This window comes from Prorops nasuta, unplaced genomic scaffold (genome assembly GCF_024137725.1).
Source record: "Prorops nasuta isolate Cenicafe-Biocafe unplaced genomic scaffold, Cenicafe_Pnas_1.2 PNAS00033, whole genome shotgun sequence".
NCBI classification, from domain to species: Eukaryota; Metazoa; Arthropoda; class Insecta; order Hymenoptera; family Bethylidae; genus Prorops; species Prorops nasuta.
Window position 1 is genome coordinate 1,935,551 of NW_027116830.1, and position 18,283 is coordinate 1,953,833.

Sequence of the window (18,283 nt, forward strand, 5' to 3'; positions counted from 1 at the left end):
GCCATTGAGAGAGACTTGATGCTCTTGGTTGCTTTTCAGTTAGTCTGAAAATCGACGCAATCAGACACAAATACATAGTTTGTGTGACCTACAATATACCATTTGTGTTTGATTGTGTCTGACTGTGTCGATTGTCAGGCTAACTGGAAAGCAACCCTTGAGAGCACGTTTTTAATACAGTTGAAGTAGTTGGGTTGGGTATGGAAAAAGAGAGAGAAGAGTGCATGGTATCTGCTGACTGTGCTACAAGTTATTTATATATAGTTATTCCAAAAACTACTCATTAAATGACTTCTACAACATTAAAAGTGCCTGATCAATTTTTACTAAATAAAACATCCCCTTTTGACGAACTGTCACGTACACATAAAAAAAATTGTGGGCTTTATGTTTTAAATCTCTCTCTCTCTCTCTTTTTCTCTTTTTCTCTTTTTCACTCCCTCCCTGCCCCTCCATCTCTGTCTCTTTCTATAATATTGTTTCTATCTTTTTCCATACAATTTATATCAGCATTTTTTCCGAGCAGAGTCGTTATATGTCAGTTTGTATGTATAATAACTAAATACAAAGAAACGCGAGAAGAGAGAAAGGAGAGAAAAAGTTTAACAACGTGATTTGCAAACATTAGGCGAAATCGACCTAATATCGTCTGATGATTTAACGTTAACGCTTCTGCAGTTTGGAGCATCGTTAAAAGAGTAATGTGACGTCAATATAAAGGGTGAAAAAAAGGCTTCAATTGAATATTAAAATGGGTAATCAAATGACACGCATCGGAAATGCACACAATAAGAAGACTGAAACAGCTCGTGTCAGTGCACCAGCTTCTAAAACCACGCAAAGTTCCTCCGTAATTGATAATGGGCATAATTATCACTCTCAATTTTTTCCAATTGACTGCTTGGCTAAGGTAATATACTTACACGTTGTATTAATTACCCTGTGATTTTCCAATTTGTTAGGTTATCTATTTCTTCCTTGTTTTGACTAATGTCATTTTTATTCTCTTTATCCTACCAAATGCAACAGCTTATCAAATATGTATTTCATTGGTTATAAAAAGTGACACCTTGTGAGAATAATATCCTTTTATTGTAATTATAGAAATAATGAATATTTAATTAATGAAAGGAGTAATCTAAAGTTTTCTGTTACAGATCTTACTGACCCATGCTCAACGGGAAGAATATAGCCATGGCATTACAAAGTCAATATTCACCAAATATCTTTTTCCCAACTATCCAAATTTGTCTGAAAAGTTGTTTACTTATTTGTACCACTACTCTAATTCATCAACGCCTTATTTGACTGTGCCAGCTTTTAAACAGCAAACTGAGAAATTTTTGGCAGTGATGAATGATCAAAAGGTTTTGGAGAATTATGTCAAAATGTATTCGAATATTAATGGTAATGGAGAAGTGACTTCAGGTTTTTTAAAAGAGTTATTGATGATATGCTATCAGATAGCAACCAATAGTACTGGTCTTGCTTTGTGTCCACATTTGGAACCACTAATAAATTCAATTACTACTTCATGTGTTAGTAATATTCTTGTTTTTTATTTATTCAGTATTTGAACTATTTATTTTTATATTTAATAGCAAATCAATTTTAGTTCCATGGTAAAGAAACTTTATCCACCAGCTATGTGAGCAATTGGATCTGGCAGCACTGTCCAAATGTTATTAGTGGTTTGCATAGATTTGTCATTCATGTATTGACAACAGCTTATAGAAATGATAAAGCCCCAGTTGCCAAAGAACAATTAAGCTTGGAGGTTGACACACCAGCAGCTGAAAATTCTATATCTCAAAATGGCCTTCCATTAAGCTACATTTGGATTTTGTCTAGTACATTGCCTGTTGTTTATTTGCAAGTAAGTAATATCTCTAATTATGTAAACAATAAAATGTATAGATTACTATATTGATCATAATTAATATAGGGAAACATAGTAAATAAGGACATTGCCAATGTGGTTATAGCATCATCAACAGGGAATATTGTTCCAAGACACTGGACTTTGCTGTATAGCAGTAACGAGCATGGAACAGGTGCCAATAGATTTTTGCACCATGTGCTAGGGTATCGAGGTCCTACAATATTATTTATAAGGGCTGAGAGTTTGAATAAGGATGTAGAACGCCCTACATTTTGTGTCTGTTCAGCTGTGGAATGGCGAGAAAGTCACCTTTACTGGGGCGACGAGGATTCGATATGTGTAGAAATTTTTCCTTCATACAAAATAGTAGAAAAGGGAACGAAAACTTTGTACTTAAATACAGGGATTAGAGGATATCCCCATGGACTAAGATTTGGTAGTAATCCGCGCAGTCCTTCCATCAGTATCGATGACTCTTTTTCATCCGTCTCCGTAACTGGAGTACCGTACCGTATTGCTAATTTAGAGGTTTGGGGCTGTGGAAACCAACAATTACGGTAAAAACTTTGATTGTATCTTTTATAAAGAGTATATCTTATGTATTTTATCAAATTTATATCACTTCTTAGCGAGCGCCAATTGGACATCAAGAAATGGCAAGTAAAGGAAGCAGAAAAGCAAAGAATTGTAAAATTAAGCGCTGCGGAATGGCTGGATCATCCTGATCGTTACTTGTTGGAATTAGCTGGTAGAACTTCGTACAACAAATCAAATAACTAGAACTGTCAGGAAAGTATTCCCATAAGCGAGATTCCGATTAAGATTAGAATGAATTTATTACGAAATTGTAAATATGTATATAATTTATTGAACTTTTAATTCGCGGGATTTGTGTACTTACAGCCAGCAAATGTATTTTTTCAAGAATGTACTTAAGCTTTGTACATTTCAAAACGAGATCGCTCACCGTTTATCGAAATGATTAATTAGCGAGCAAGAAAAATGCCTTAAATTTTTAATGGTACGATGAAAAAATTTATTTTATCCAACGAATATTGTTCAATCTTTTTAAGAGATTGTACACGACTTCCTACTAAGAAGAAGTTTTGTAATTGAGAAAAAAGAAAGAAAAACTAGCAAAAAAATAGAAAATAAAGTTACGTATCCCCTGTATGAAAATTGTTGGAAATAAAATTGATATTTTCAGCTAACTGAAAGGATTATTTTGTACGAGGGGAAGTTTTGTGTAATTATTAACGTCTTCTGCCATGTTACGTAGAAGCGCGTGCGCATAGCTTTTTCAGACCGTGTTAAATTTGGGGGTACCAGAGAAAGAGAGAAAAAGATGGAGAGAATGAAAGAGCAAGAGAGTTCTTTTCCAAAGTGTGCAAGGCTTGTCAACGGGAAAAATTTCTCGGTAAAAATTCTTTATATTCTGCTTTGTAAATTGTTATTGTTGCTTTGAAAAATTATCCCTGACACAAAAATCAAAGTAATACGAGTGTTTATTTTTCTATTATTAATTATATTAATAAACTTTAACAGATTAGTCTCTTGTGAAACTCTAAAACGCTTTATTGAGAAGGAATGGTATGGTTTTGGAAAAGTGCATGAAAAAGGATCGGTGATTTTAAAAAAAAAAATTGGATAATGATTCTCTTCGAAGTTGAAATTGACAAAATACAGGGATAAGAGGGGTAGCTATATATTCACGTGGAGAGGGTGCGCATTTCCAAATAAGGTGTTCCTAAACGGGCCTATTCGTCTTGCGCTTTGGCGCTGTTCTAACGGCGGTGATCGTGCAAACTTCACGCATCTCTCTTTATCGACCGGAATCTACGAATAATCTCTCAAGTCTGACTCGATATATTCCATAGATCCCTCAACTTGGATCTTGGCTACTAAAAAATCACAATAAAAAACCGGAAAAGTCACATGCTACTTATGTTTACGTGTAAAAAATTCATCTGATTTGCAAAATAATTGGGGTAATTCGCGGTTTCTCGAAAGTGTGGGCTTTTAACGAGGCATTGGACGGAAGTGCGCGAAATTCAAGATATATTTTCAACGTGTACCTCATCCATCCACTTCGTGAGGGGATTTCTCCAAAAGTATCCTGAGCTATGTAAATCTTTTTGTGCATTTCGGAGAAAAAGGTGAATCCTTGTTTGATCGTTTGCTAAAATTCAGCAATAAGAAAAACGTGAAAAAAATCTTTAAAACGGGAGATTTCCTCCCCCCCTCTCTTCCTTTTTCTTTCTCCCTCTTTCTCTGGAACGAAAATACTTTTAGAAATGAAAGCACTGGGTCAGGACGGGAGTACAAATAAAGCTGATAAATTCTGTCGAGTAATAATCCGTAAAAAGAGACATTTCAGCGGTATGCGTTTGTATAAAGTAGAATGAATCATCGTTGGAATAGCAAATCCGAGAGAAGTGACTTTGTGGTTGAGTTGTGATATCATAGAGTGAAAGGGGAAAAGAGAGAGAGAAAGAGAGATAGAAGAAGGAGAGATAAAGATGAATACTACGTATTAAAAGGTTAGTCAAAAATAAAGGAAGGGAAGAAAATAGCGAGGAGAAAAAAAAAGGGGTAAAGCAGAAATTTTCAGTCTTTATATCAACCGAAAGTAGAAATAGACCGTGGGAAAGAACTAGGCGTTATATTAAAAATGTTTGTAACTTTTGGATAGAAACACTCGAAGATATATCCTTATATCGGTACTTTGCGCTCGTTCCTACATAAAAGGGGGTGGGGAAACTATTTATAAGCAGGGGGATGCTGGACGCCTGACGCCCACACCCGGATACCCTACGTAATAATTATTTATCAAGGCAATTATACCCGGTTCGGCCCTGACTTAACCTAACTTCACCTCCCCCTACCTTTTGGTTTTTGTCCCTATTCTTAGTTTCTTTGTTATTATTAAACTTTTATTCTTTCCAGTAGCTGCAGACATGTCTTTCCGCGTAGTGCGCAGTAGTAAATTCCGCCACGTGTACGGAACAGCCCTAAAACGAGAGCAGTGCTATGACAATATTAGAGTATCAAAGTCTTCTTGGGACTCCACCTTTTGTGCTGTTAACCCAAAATTCCTCGCCATTATCGTCGAGTCCGCTGGAGGAGGAGCCTTCATCGTTCTACCTCACAACAAGGTATTTCGTATGTCCTTCTTTCAAGGGTTGACAGATAATTTTTATCATTTGTGTCTTAACTAAGATATAAACATTCGTTCAAAGGTTGGAAGGATATCGGCTGATCATCCTCTAGTAGGAGGTCACAAGGGCCCAGTGTTGGATATTGCATGGTGCCCTCACAATGATAATATTATTGCCTCTGGTTCAGAAGATTGTGTGGTAAAGGTTTGGCAAATACCAGATGGTGGTATCTCTCGTACATTAACAGAGTCTGTAGTTGATCTACAGCTGCACCAACGTAGGGTAGGGCTAGTACTGTGGCATCCAACAGCTTTAAATGTTTTGCTCACTGCTGGATCTGACAATCTTGTTATTATTTGGAATGTTGGCACTGGAGAAGCTATGGTTCGAATAGACTGTCATCCTGATGTTGTCTATTCTGCATGCTGGAACTGGGATGGTTCCAGACTAGTCACAACCTGTAAAGATAAAAAAATCAGAATTTTGGATCCTCGATCAGGGGAGGTGCTGGAAGATGCAATCGCACATGAAGGAAGCAAAGCAACTCGTGCAATTTTCCTCAGGTATGTAAAATATTTCAGTCATTAATTCTAAAGGCACTAGTAACAACACAAATTTTATTTGTAGCCAAAATTCAGTTGGTAGGTTGTTCAATTTGTATAATATTGTAATGTTTAAATGCTTTTATGCATTAAATATTAGTTTGTTCTCTTCCTTTTTTTTTATATTTATATTAAGCTTTTATGATGGAGGAATGCTGAGTAGTTAGTACAATATTTCTGCCTACATCACAATAATACACTGTTTATACCTTGAGAATTTATATTCCTTCCATATAATCACGATAATCAATACATTTTAATTAGATTAAAGTGGTGATACATTTGGTGATGGTGCATAGACATGATTTAGGCATAATCAAAAAAGAAAAAAATACTACAGAACATTAAGAGCTGCTGTACTCAAAAGGCTTCTTGAAATATTTAGTTTGAGATGCACAAAAGTTTTATTTACCGCTTCTTTTGCTTCATAATCAAATTAGAAATAAAACAAACAAGAAAGATTTAAATCTAAACTCTTTGGCACTATTTATGATGCCAGCTGGTGCTGCAAAATTTTAGAAGCAGAGACATTCTTTGGTCTACAATGCTATATTTTCTTCAAAGTGGCATGAATTCAAGAAAGCTTTAAGATCAATTATGCAGTAGCAAAGCTACAGATGGAATATGTGCTCTTTTATTTATCGCAGTCTATCTCTTTTCTACACAAATCAAGCATCAAACGATATACATCCACCTTTTATCCTGTATAAGCATGTTAAACATATTTTATATTAAGGGAACAATTATTATCCACAAGTTTAATTGAAACAAAGAAATCATTTTGATGTATTAAAATTGCTTGTTGTCTTTTCATGTCTTCTCATTTATGCTATAAAAAAAGACTTGCAAGAGCTTTGGTAAAGACTGCAATGACTAGATGAATCTTTCACTTTTTTTTTCATTACATTCATGGTCTTTCCAATTTGCGTAGTGCGAGGTTTACTATTTGTAATGGAAAAACACATGAAGATTAAAATTGCATCATAATGGGATACCAATTTTAAACATCTGGTAATGAAGAAGTCTACTCTCTGTAGTATCTACATTGATATTAAAGTAAGTATTATATATTAATTGGTTAAATCAGTGTACTATTTGATAAGGAAAAAATGTACCAAGTAATAAATTATTATAAGAACATTTTGCTCCTGGAAATAAGGTCCACACTTCCATGTCAAAAACTTTTCATAACAATTGATATCTTATCGTACAAGGTGGATGTAATTGTATCATGATATTCTAAATTAATTCAAGATACAAAATAATGTATCACCACTGAGATGAAAAAAAGAGTAAGAGAGAAAGACAAAATAAAAAATTTTTGTTAATAGGAATATATATTCTTTTAACCATTGTTTAATTCTTCATTAATAATTTCAGGATAATTTGAATAAAAAATTCGTATTCAAAATACTTGTGTAACATAAAATATTTTCATTGAGGAAGTTTGGATCTCAGAGTGTAATAAAGCCATTGAATTTCCAGGGGAGGCCTAATTTTCACAACAGGTTTTAGCAAGATGTCGGAAAGGCAGTATTCTCTTCGTGCTCCTGATATGCTTGGCGAGCCAATAGTTATGGTAGAATTGGATACCAGCAATGGAGTTATGTTTCCACTCTACGATCCTGATACAAATCTTGTGTACTTGTGCGGTAAAGGAGATTCCGTAATACGTTACTTTGAGATAACTCCCGAGCCCCCATTTGTACACTACATAAATACCTTCCAAACGCCGGATCCTCAAAGAGGTATAGGAATGATGCCGAAACGTGGCTGCGACGTGAACAGTTGCGAAATTAGCCGATTTTATCGTCTAAACAATTCTGGACTCTGTCAAGTCATTTCGATGACAGTACCAAGAAAGGTATAAAAAAATAGTCGTAAAATAATTTATATTAACCTAAATTCACAATTTTTTAATTTTGCCTCTGTTCGAAATCGTTTTACAGTCAGAGCTGTTTCAAGAGGATTTATATCCGGATACTCCCGGAGATACTGCAGCAATATCCGCTGAACAATGGGAAGGTGGTGCTAATGCCGATCCTTTATTAATTTCCTTGAGGGATGGCTACCAACCATGCACGTCAAAGAATGAACTGAAGGTGCAGAAAAAGTCAAATATCTTAAGTAAAGGTGCAAAAGTGGGATCGAATTCTGCTCAAAACGCTAATCAGTCATCGACTGGTGTCACTGTAAGAATATTGAATAGTTTTGTAATAATTTCTTATAACTATTTGGTAAAGAGAGAATTTTTTTGCTGTAGGAGGATCTGCTGAAAGAGTTTACAGAAGAAATAAGAAAACTAAAAGCTGTTATTGTTAAACATGAAGGTAGGATACGAGTGTTGGAGTCAGCTGTTGCTCTTCAGATGAAAGAGGAAGAGAGAAATGAAAAAGCCGCCTCTCCTGCTGAGGCTCTAGCTTCTGATGAAGTGTAATATGAAGTCAAGTTATCAACTGCTAACAGTAATACTGAAAACTAATTAATTGTGTAATAAGAACAATGATATATTTTGATATAACAATTTGTGTAAATAGTAGATTTTAGTGTTTACTAGTGTGTCTCTAATTCCTTAAACTGCCTTTTGCTATTTATTGATTCATTTATTCATATACATCGCGCTTAAACTATCTATGTGCCGAAAACCCTTTTAAAGATTAATTATAATTCGATGCAAGAAAGATATATTGAAAGACTGATTGAAATGTGCCTTTTGTTTTCAGTATTTTAGTATTTTAACTATCAGTAGTGAATATAACTTAATATGCAATTACGCTATTCTACTTTTAAATGTTAATCCTTAAAAGCATAGTTTTATCAAAGATAAACAACATCTTTAAACAGTTACAAAGCGTATTTCAAAGAATTAATGGACATTTATAAATTTGGCTGATGACTAATTATTTCGTTATTTTACATTATAAGAGAATTTTTTAAATAATTATATTAACTATGTATATATTCTCTTAAAATGTACAAAATATTTTTTTCATTAAGAGTAAGGAATGAAAATTATGCCTCTAAGGGTTAATTGAACAAATTCAATGGATAAATTATTTAATTTGCTGTTTCTTTCTTGCATCTGCTCATGAGATTGAACTCTCAATTAATAATAAATTTCAACAACAATATTACGAAAGATCGTGTATTTTGTTTCTACATGCCTTTGTAGGATGTGCTAATAATGTTACGTTCAACTAAAAAAACGCAAAAACGCTCGAATGTAACTCGATACGCTTTACATTGTCAGCTCCTCGAAATTTTATATATAGGTACATAAATGCAATTTTAACAGAATATTTGCTATAGTGACTTGAGTCTGAAATTAACTGTACAGATATAAAATTGTAAAGTAAGAAGAAACGAAAAATATTCTTTGATGCATAGTGTGAATACTTACATTTATGTCTGACGTAAATGAAAAAAAACATATATATATAAATATATATATATTTTACATAAGAAAGAGACAATAACAAATATTGCCATGAAATGAAATAATTTATATTAATATTAATATTTTTCTGACATGATAATCGGCTACTACAAAATGCATTTTGTACAGAAGCAACAATAAAGTTAAATATTGTTAATAATTAATCTTTCCTTTATTTTATTCATCTTATTTGTTCTTCTATTAGTCAATATTAACAGAGGCTAACAAAAAAGAAAGTAATTGTTTAATTATTATCTATCGAGGTTGATAATGTAGAAAAAATAAGTATCATTATCTATCAATTTTTTTCAAATTTAATTTTATGATTTTTAATACAATTTAATCTGGGCAAACAAATAAAAACAGATTCACGAAAAGAGAGAAGATATTAAAGAGAAAGAGAGTCAGCAGGACTATGTGCTCTTATGAATATTGTTGCCTCACCCTCATCTGGCCTTACGATTTGCATATCATGGATCGCCTCATCGTAGCACTCTCCTTCTGTTCTGTTCTATTCTGTCAGATCAGTGCCTAACCGAGTTAGCGTGAATACTAGCATATACTCAGTCGAGTCAGTTGTCACCAGTTGTCACTCTGACTTGTCAGTTCACTCATCAGTCATCAGTCAGTGTTAGTCCAGTCAGTCGACAGTCAGTCGTTGCTCAGCAGTCGCAGCAGTCGTCGCTTATTGTGTGGTGGTCATGGATGGACGTAAATAGTAGTTCTGAGAGACTCGAGTTAAATTTCAATTATTCCTCAAGGAAATAATTGACTAGGCATAAGGGATAGATCAATCATCATGTTACAGTGAAATGTATCTAGCTGATTTAGTCCACGTATGTGTGTTTTGCTAAATTATTTACTTGATTATAATAGCAACCAAAGAGTCTAAACCGGAACACGACATTTTAACAAGGTGAGCAGTTTTTCTCACATTGACAGATGACAATTATGCAAATTTTCATCTTATACATCAATCTACTATATTCAATAGAGAGATTCGTGAATAAAAAATTATCTTACTATTGAAATAGGAGGCCTAACCTAGAATTCTGACAAAAAGACTTCCTTTCTCTTCATTTAGTATTTGGGAAAAATTGGAGTTGCTATAAAGAATAAGTCAATGCTAGCAATTTTTCATCGATTTTTTCATTCTACCGACAAATTCTTATAATTTTTATGATTGCACCAAACCAAATAGAAAGAAAATAACAGAAAGATCCTAACCTAGAATATTTTGCTTTTGGTGAAAAAACAAATTGAATTTTAAGAAGAATATAGGCGTTTAATGGGGAATTTAGTAGGTTCACGTGACCGTGCCATAAATGAGACTGCATTTGATGCAAGATTTTTGGCACCAAGCTCCTTGGACTATTTTAAGTCAACCTTGCGACACTTAAATCTCTTTTGTATTCACGAAATATGATCGTCGAGATTAGCCAATAGGAAAGTGGCATTGCTTCTGCAATATCATTATTACTAAGAGGAGAAAATAAATCTATAATTATTTTCTCCATAATTTTCCTGTCAAATTAATTTGCATCGCCTTAAAAATTGCATCTTCATTTCAAAATTTACATATTTCTCTTTCCTTTTCCCCTCTTTTGTATAAGAGAGTGAATTTTTTATAGCAAACGCGGAAATACTTGAGAAGAAAAATGAAGACGCAGATACGTATGTAGATAGTGACTGGTATTACTCATTCGGAAATTATATAATACCACGTGCGCGCCATGGCTTTGCTTCAAGGGTCGGTCAAGGACTTTATCAGACTTTTGCAATATACCTCTTGACACAATCCACCTGTGGGAATGACTTAATAACGAAATTTCCCTTCAATTTTTACCATAAGTGCTAAAATCAAATTCAACCTAAAAAAAAATAAAAAATTATTATTTGATACATTCAATCGAGTCAAATGAATTAAAAGAACCTAATGTTTAACATTAATATATAAATTTTATTCTGTTATTGTTTGTAGGTAGTTTTACTAATTCTATCGATCAAGATAACGAAGAATGGCTTCATTGCGATTATTGGTGGCCAGCGCGAGTGCCGTTGGTGCCGGAGCTCTCACCACTTACCTCATATCAGACAAAGAAACAACAACTGTAAGGAAGTTTCCTTTTTCCCGCTCTTTTTTAGTTGTTGTATTTATAAAAAGAAAAAATAAGCTAAACAATAATTGATGTGATGATAAAATAATGTAATAAAAATATTCTTTCAAGGTCACTCTTAACGTAATATATTCTATAAATAGAGTACACAGCATTAAAACAATCTTACTTTTTATTAATGAATTTTTAAATTAGAATTTGCCGCGCGCTCGGCCATGTAATCTTCGCTTTTTCGGTTGACAAAGAAACTAATTTTAATCGACGGAACATTATGCAAGAGGACACATAGAAAAAAGACATGATAACAATTAAACCAAGAACGGTACAGAAAGACTAATTTGAACGAGGGAGGTTGTTGGTCGGAATAATTTTGCCTCATAGTATTATTATTTTAGTGGCGAAGAGAATTTGGCACAAGGCCGTATATGCCAGGTGACCGGGAGATTATTAAATAGCGCACGTGACTGCTTGTCGGCGTAACACAATTTCGTGAACGCGCGTTCAAATTATCTTAACAAGTGCAAACATAACTACTAATGAAAATGACTATTCTTTATCGTGTTCAATACGACGTAAATAATAATAATATTGATGCAAAATATCGTGTTACAGAATGAATAACACATTTTGTAACTATTCCATGTTTACTCTCTAATATTATTTAAAAATTATTATATTTAAGTGCACAATATCGTACATGACTTAAGAAAATTCATCTATTTCAAGGTCCATGCATTGGCAAAAGGAGGCTATCCAACAAAAAGACCTTTGCCTTCCAGGGAAGAACAGGTGAAGACGTTGAAAACCAAAGAGGAGTACGATGTTTTGATAATAGGAGGAGGGGCAACAGGAGCTGGATGTGCTCTTGATGCATGCACACGTGGTAATTAATGATAATTGATCATCTTATTTATCAGTAAAGAAATATAGATTTAGCTTAACAATCATTATGATGAATAAACTTTAGGACTGAAAACAGCATTGATTGAGGCTGATGACTTTGCGTCAGGCACTTCTTCACGCAGCACAAAATTAATTCATGGAGGAGTACGCTATTTGCAGAAAGCCATAATGCAGCTAGATGTTGAACAGTACAAAATGGTCAAGGAAGCACTACACGAAAGAGCATCCATGCTACAGAGTGCTCCACACTTGGCTCATCCATTACCAATCATGCTACCAGTTTATACGTAAAAAACTTGGATGAGCTAAACAAAGGAACTACTAAGTGGTATGTTAATCATTTGACAAATTATTTTGGATATTTTACAGATGGTGGCAGATTCCTTATTATTGGTTTGGTATCAAAATGTATGATTTAGTGGCTGGAAGCAAAACAGTGAAATCCTCTTATTATTTAAGTAAATCAAATGCTCTTGAATTGTTCCCAATGTTAAAGGGAGACAAGCTAACAGGAGCTATTGTTTATTACGATGGTAATTCTATACTTGATTCTGTATTTTGCACAAATAGCAGTGATTGAATGAATTTGACAAATTAATGCAAGAGCATTATGATCAAAACAGGCCAGCAGGATGATGCCAGAATGAATTTGGCAATTGCCCTAACTGCTTCTAGACATGGTGCAACAGTGGTGAATCATGTCAAAGTCATGAATCTCTTAAAAGGTCTGGATAAGGTAATCAAATCTTTGATCATAATTCTTGTAAAAATCACGAGTTTTGGCACTTCATTTTTTTTTACTGAAACATTTGTGTAGGATGGCAACAGGGTGTTGACTGGAGCGCACTTGAAAGATGAATTAACTGGCGAGGAATGGGACGTGAAAGCCAAAGCAATCATAAACGCGACAGGTCCATTCACGGATTATATTAGAAAAATGGACGATCAAAATGTCCCAACAATTTGTTCTCCATCCTCAGGCGTACACATTGTATTGCCAGGATATTATAGGTACAACGAAAGTCTCTGTGAATTTATTTATTGTGTACATTTAAATGTAGAAAAATTAAAACTGGAGTATTCATGAAGAAAAACTTTTACAGTCCAGATCAGATGGGTCTATTGGATCCAGCAACCAGCGATGGCAGAGTGATCTTCTTTTTACCATGGCAAAAGCAAACGATTGCCGGTACAACTGACATGCCCTGCGAGATTACGCATAATCCAAGGCCAACGGAAGATGAGATCATGTTCATTTTGCAAGAGGTCAAGAATTATCTCAACCCGGACGTAGAAGTTCGTCGTGGTGACGTTCTGTCAGCATGGAGTGGCATCAGGCCGCTGGTTTCCGACCCTAACAAACCTAACACTCAATCTCTCGCTAGGAATCACATAGTTCATGTTAGCCCTACCAAACTCATAACAATTGCCGGTGGCAAATGGACTACTTATCGCGCTATGGCTCAAGAAACTATCGATGCTGCAATAAAAGGTCCTTTCTCTTTCCTATACACAATAAAAATTATGTATACTTTTCTAATTAAAACTAACAATTTCTAGCTTGTGATCTTCGTCCGGAGTTTCCCTGTCAAACTGATGGGTTTTTACTTGAGGGTGCCCATGGTTGGACCCCTACAATGTACATACGACTTGTACAGGACTTTGGATTAGAGTGCGAGGTCGCCCAACACCTGGCCAAGAGTTATGGTGATCGTGCTTTTGCTGTAGCGAAAATGGCATCTCTTACTGGTAAACGCTGGCCAATCATTGGCAAGAAGATTCATCCCGAATTCCCCTACATCGATGCCGAGGCAATTTTAATTTATCCGTATATCTTTTGGTGCTAGAAAAATTTCTATATTTCATTTCATTTCATTTGTAGATAAGATACGGTGTTCGCGAATATGCGAGGACAGCGATAGATATGATCGCTAGGCGACTAAGATTGTCCTTCCTAAACGTTCAGGCAGCTCAGGAAGCTCTTCCAGGAATAATCGAAATCATGGCTGAGGAGCTGCACTGGTCTAATGACGAGAAGAATAAACAGCAAAAGGAAGCCACTGAATTCCTTGCCAACGAGATGGGTCACGTTGTTAATCGTGCCTCCAAAGACAAAATTCCCATCAATCTTACAAAAGAAGAAATACAATTATACATCAAACGATTTGGTATTATCGACAAGGACAACAAGGGTTACGTCTCTATTAATGACATTAGAAGAGGTCTCAAGGTTCGCATCATTCAATAATATTACTCCTTGAAATTAAAACTATAAGTTTATTTGTGTTACTTGTACCTTCTGTAGTTTTTATCAAAAGTTTATACCAAGTGTGAAATTAAGTATAGACTTTTAATAAATAGGGCAGAGGTGCAAAAAAACATAAAAAAACCTTATATCTTGATCTCTATTATTTGTTGATTTATTTATTTTATTTTTATCTGTGTCGATCGTATTTATTAAATTGTCTGTTCTATATACTTTTTCAACTGTGATAATTAAGAAACTTGGCATAAAACTGCACGAGGACGAGATACATTTATTGCTCAGCGAAATTGATCTAAACTACAATGGGCAAATGGAGCTACAAGATTATCTTCAGGTAATTAAATATTGAACAATTTCATTGACTTTTGGCATTTTTTAAATCCACAGTTATTTGGGGACAAGGATGTACCCGGAGAGGAACTGCATGAAATTCTGCGTGAAATCGACACAAATATGAACGGTCAAGTCGAGCTGGATGAATATCTTCAGGTCTGTGAAACCGTTCAAATGGCACGAATAGATTGTGGAATATTTTTCCAAATTCAAAATCTTAAGCTGCCTGCTGCATTGTGTCGTGCTACAATGTCTCTAATCAAATTATATCTTTCATCTTTTTTTTTGTTTTTATCTTTTCCTCTGTCTCAAACTCTGTTTCTTTCTATTTTTTACCACAAGCCAGAATGTTACAAAACTTTTTAGTTTTTGCACGAGATTTAATGTTATATATCTACTTCTATAAAAATCACCATTTTTTGTGTAGCTATATCCACAGTAATACGTGGGAAAATAGATTGATTCTTTTAGCTATAACCAACTTGATGTCATAAAGTTATTTTGTAGTTACCGGCGATTATGTTTTTTTAGATGATGTCCGCCATAAAGTCCGGTCACGTGGCGTATTCACGTTTTGCGAGAATGGCAGAAATGGAGGAGGCTCAACACGAGAAGGATGTTCTCAAGAGGAAAATAAGCGTGGAGAGATCGGGTGGTGGTTTATAAGGAGCTCCTGCATAAAAGATGCAAATTTAACTTTCATTCGTCGAAGGATATTAAACAAACAAGAAATAAGGAACACTTAGCGAATTCTTCATAACTTTAATTGATAATTATTTATTACTATGGATATATTATTTTTCAAAGCTTGAGTAATTTAGAAAAAAGCATTGCGGGAACCAATCTTCAATGAGTTATTTAATTATTTGGAACATATTATTATCATTATTATTACTACTAGTCTCTTCAATTTAGTACCTGCGATGCATCGGCATACAACTGATACGCAAATATATTTATAACTGCAAAATTGCATTCGCAGTGCGAAAGTAATTTTGCTTGTACATAGAGTGCAATGCTATCTATATTTGTACATATCTCTTCACGTATAAGATATGTTAAATACCTTTAACACTAGACCCATCGAGAATTATAATACTGTATGCTCTTCATACACAATCACTTTGACTCTCTCGTGGGATGGTGTAGCGTTATAATAATTATTATTTATTTCGTCAATTTCAAAATTCATTATTTGCTCGAATCTAGAAAAAGTAAAAGTGAGACTGTGATCTCCATCCCTTCTATTATCTATAACAAAGGCTATACCCATTTGTATTAGACGATATGGTACTACTCTTATTTTTACTAATTAACTGTTGAAAGTTCAAAGTACACTAAAAAACTACTTTTAAGCCATTTATAGATTCTTTATCTGTCGCTTCCCGGTCAAGATGTCAAAATACTTATTTTTAATAAAATATTTATTATCGTGCCAATATGCAAAGTCATAATTTTGAAGAAAGACACATAACAATGTAATGGAACCGAAAACCGTATTTTTTTATTACAATTATTGCACTTTATTTTCAAGGTAAAAAATATCTATATTACTCGAAGCATTGAAAATGTATATTTGTAATTTATTTTCTAAACTCTATTCTTGATGTTATATAAGAATCCATCGTTATTTTGCTTCTTTGCGACAGGCCTTCACAAAATTGTGTTGTTTTTTACTCAAGGTTATTTTGCCTAATATCTCGATAACGTAGAGATATAGATATCCTAAAAAAACCAAGTGAATGGAAAGAAGATTTCAAAATAACTTCAATTATTTTTTCAGAATTTTTATACTGTTATTTCAAGGTTATAAAAATAAATTGAAGCTAATATCAATTATATTCTTTTTTTTTCGGTATGTATTTATTTAAAGGGAACACCTTCAGAGGAAGGTGTGTATGCGGATCTTTCTAAGAGTCATAACTGAAGGTCACAAGAATTGCCCAAGGTTATCCATCGTTCGTGTCTCCTTAAGAAATTATAAACGCCAAATACGCGCTTAGCTTGATTTTGTAAACGTTTAAGGTTTAATATTTTATTGAGGTGGTTAAAACGGCGGATGGAAGAAAGCTCACACCAAAAATTGTTGTTGATGGATGATCTTGATAACTATGATGACATTGTTATGACCATTCGAATGGTATCATCATCCCCCTCCTAAGCTGCTCCCTTTAGTAAATAATAACCAAAAAAAAAATATGTTCAATATTAGCTTAACATTTTTTATGACCTTAAAACAATAGTATAAAAATTTTGAAAATACTGGATAATACTTTAAAGTATTCTTTCCATTTACTTGCTTTTTTAGGATGTCTGTTCTACATTATTGAGATATTAGGCAAAATAATCTGCAAATAATAAACAATTACAATTGGGCACGTTCAGCAGATATGGCAACTCCGTAGCTGCTACCGACCGATATACTTAATATATTTGGTTCGTTAATTTAAATAAATCAATTATAATGGACATTATAATAACAGATGAAAAGCTACCAAATCTGCTGAACGCAGCCATTTAAAAGATATGTTGCAAAGAAATACAAAAAATTGGATAGATTCTTATACAGTATAAATTAAAGAACCTAGAAAAAAAAATTACCAATATATATTTTCCATGCTTCAATTAGTATGAAATTAAAATTATTAATACTTTTTTACTTTGAAAATGAAGCGCGCAATAATTAAAAACAAAAAATAACCTTTTTTTTAACTATATCCCATTGTCATGTTTAATTTTCTTCAAAATTTTAACTTTGCAGTTTGCTATGGTAACTAATATTTTGCTAAAAAGAGGTTTTCAATCCCTTGACCAGGGAACAACAGATAAAAACTCGATGAATAGCTTAAAATTACTTTTTTTAATGTACTTTGAGCTTCCAATAATTAATTAGTAAAAATCGGAGCAGTACCATATCGTCTAATATAATGGAGAGCCTTAATGGAAAGAGTGTGGAATAAATAAAATGAACTAAATACGAAAAACTGCCGAATAGATAGGCAAAATATGCACAAAGCAGCTAAAAAAAATTTCTTATTTTTGATTGAAATTACTCGTACTTAATAAAATATTATAAACATGCTGCAGACTCGCATATTAATATAAAACAATATATTCCAGTTCGCGATCGTCGAATGAAACTATTTACTTCTTACAGTAAGATAATTCTAAACGTTTATCAAATCAAATATTGGTTTAAGCAAAAGCGACATAACATTAAAAATCAATTTTTACTCTCTTTAAAGTAACAACATGAATCTTGTACAGAATTCCATTGAATTATCACATAATTATGATGCTGTATATAATACCGTATAATTTATTGCACTGTGATTGTAACTTGAAATAAAGAACCAAACAAAATTAAGAAAGTTATAGATACAATTCATCAACTTAATTCCTTGGTTGTACTTGAATAACGGTGGGGTAGATGTAGACAAGGGTGCAAACAAGCGCAGATGAGATTGCAGAACTGCTCAAGAACGTGGGGTATAGCGTAATTACGAGAATTTACAGGCGGTTTCAGTTTTCGATTAGAGATCGGTAGAGATAGAGAGAGTATAAATTAGAGAGTAATTGGGTGGTT

General features: G+C 33.7%; 4 protein-coding genes across 5 annotated transcripts in view; all 4 read left to right on the forward strand.

The window, feature by feature from the left end:
* The window catches only part of LOC136783331 (zinc finger protein OZF-like), a 64,567-nt gene extending 63,926 nt beyond the window's left edge, over nt 1-641 (forward strand). The window contains exon 4 of the mRNA XM_066743425.1: nt 527-641. The gene's annotated coding sequence lies outside the window, so the exon portion shown is untranslated. The remainder of the gene's footprint in view (nt 1-526) is intronic.
* LOC136783309 (uncharacterized) lies at nt 59-3,093 on the forward strand. The gene is made up of 5 exons (XM_066743375.1): nt 59-910; nt 1,158-1,538; nt 1,616-1,876; nt 1,946-2,439; nt 2,512-3,093. The coding sequence occupies exons 1-5, from the start codon at nt 752-754 to the stop codon at nt 2,660-2,662; spliced, it is 1,446 nt and encodes a 481-aa protein (XP_066599472.1). The 5' UTR covers nt 59-751; the 3' UTR covers nt 2,663-3,093.
* Nucleotides 3,094-3,199: 106 nt separating this feature from the next.
* On the forward strand, nt 3,200-9,230 carry coro (protein coronin). Its single transcript, XM_066743373.1, has 6 exons — nt 3,200-3,299; nt 4,829-5,037; nt 5,122-5,603; nt 7,128-7,506; nt 7,592-7,834; nt 7,906-9,230. Exons 2-6 carry the CDS (start codon nt 4,840-4,842, stop codon nt 8,077-8,079), a joined length of 1,476 nt encoding a protein of 491 aa, XP_066599470.1. The 5' UTR covers nt 3,200-3,299; nt 4,829-4,839; the 3' UTR covers nt 8,080-9,230.
* A 407-nt stretch (nt 9,231-9,637) lies between these two features.
* Gpo1 (glycerophosphate oxidase 1) lies at nt 9,638-18,062 on the forward strand. Of its 2 annotated transcripts, none has more exons than XM_066743339.1 (12): nt 9,638-9,994; nt 11,060-11,189; nt 11,922-12,078; nt 12,163-12,385; nt 12,468-12,631; nt 12,722-12,834; nt 12,916-13,109; nt 13,202-13,590; nt 13,659-13,909; nt 13,981-14,328; nt 14,600-14,698; nt 15,229-18,062. In XM_066743339.1, exons 2-12 carry the CDS (start codon nt 11,097-11,099, stop codon nt 15,361-15,363), a joined length of 2,166 nt encoding a protein of 721 aa, XP_066599436.1. In that variant the 5' UTR covers nt 9,638-9,994; nt 11,060-11,096; the 3' UTR covers nt 15,364-18,062. The 2 variants fall into 2 exon arrangements, with proteins under 2 accessions (XP_066599436.1, XP_066599435.1); XM_066743338.1 differs by lacking the exon at nt 14,600-14,698 and adding an exon at nt 14,752-14,853 and having other exon boundaries at nt 9,641-9,994.
* The last annotated feature ends 221 nt before the right edge of the window (nt 18,063-18,283 follow it).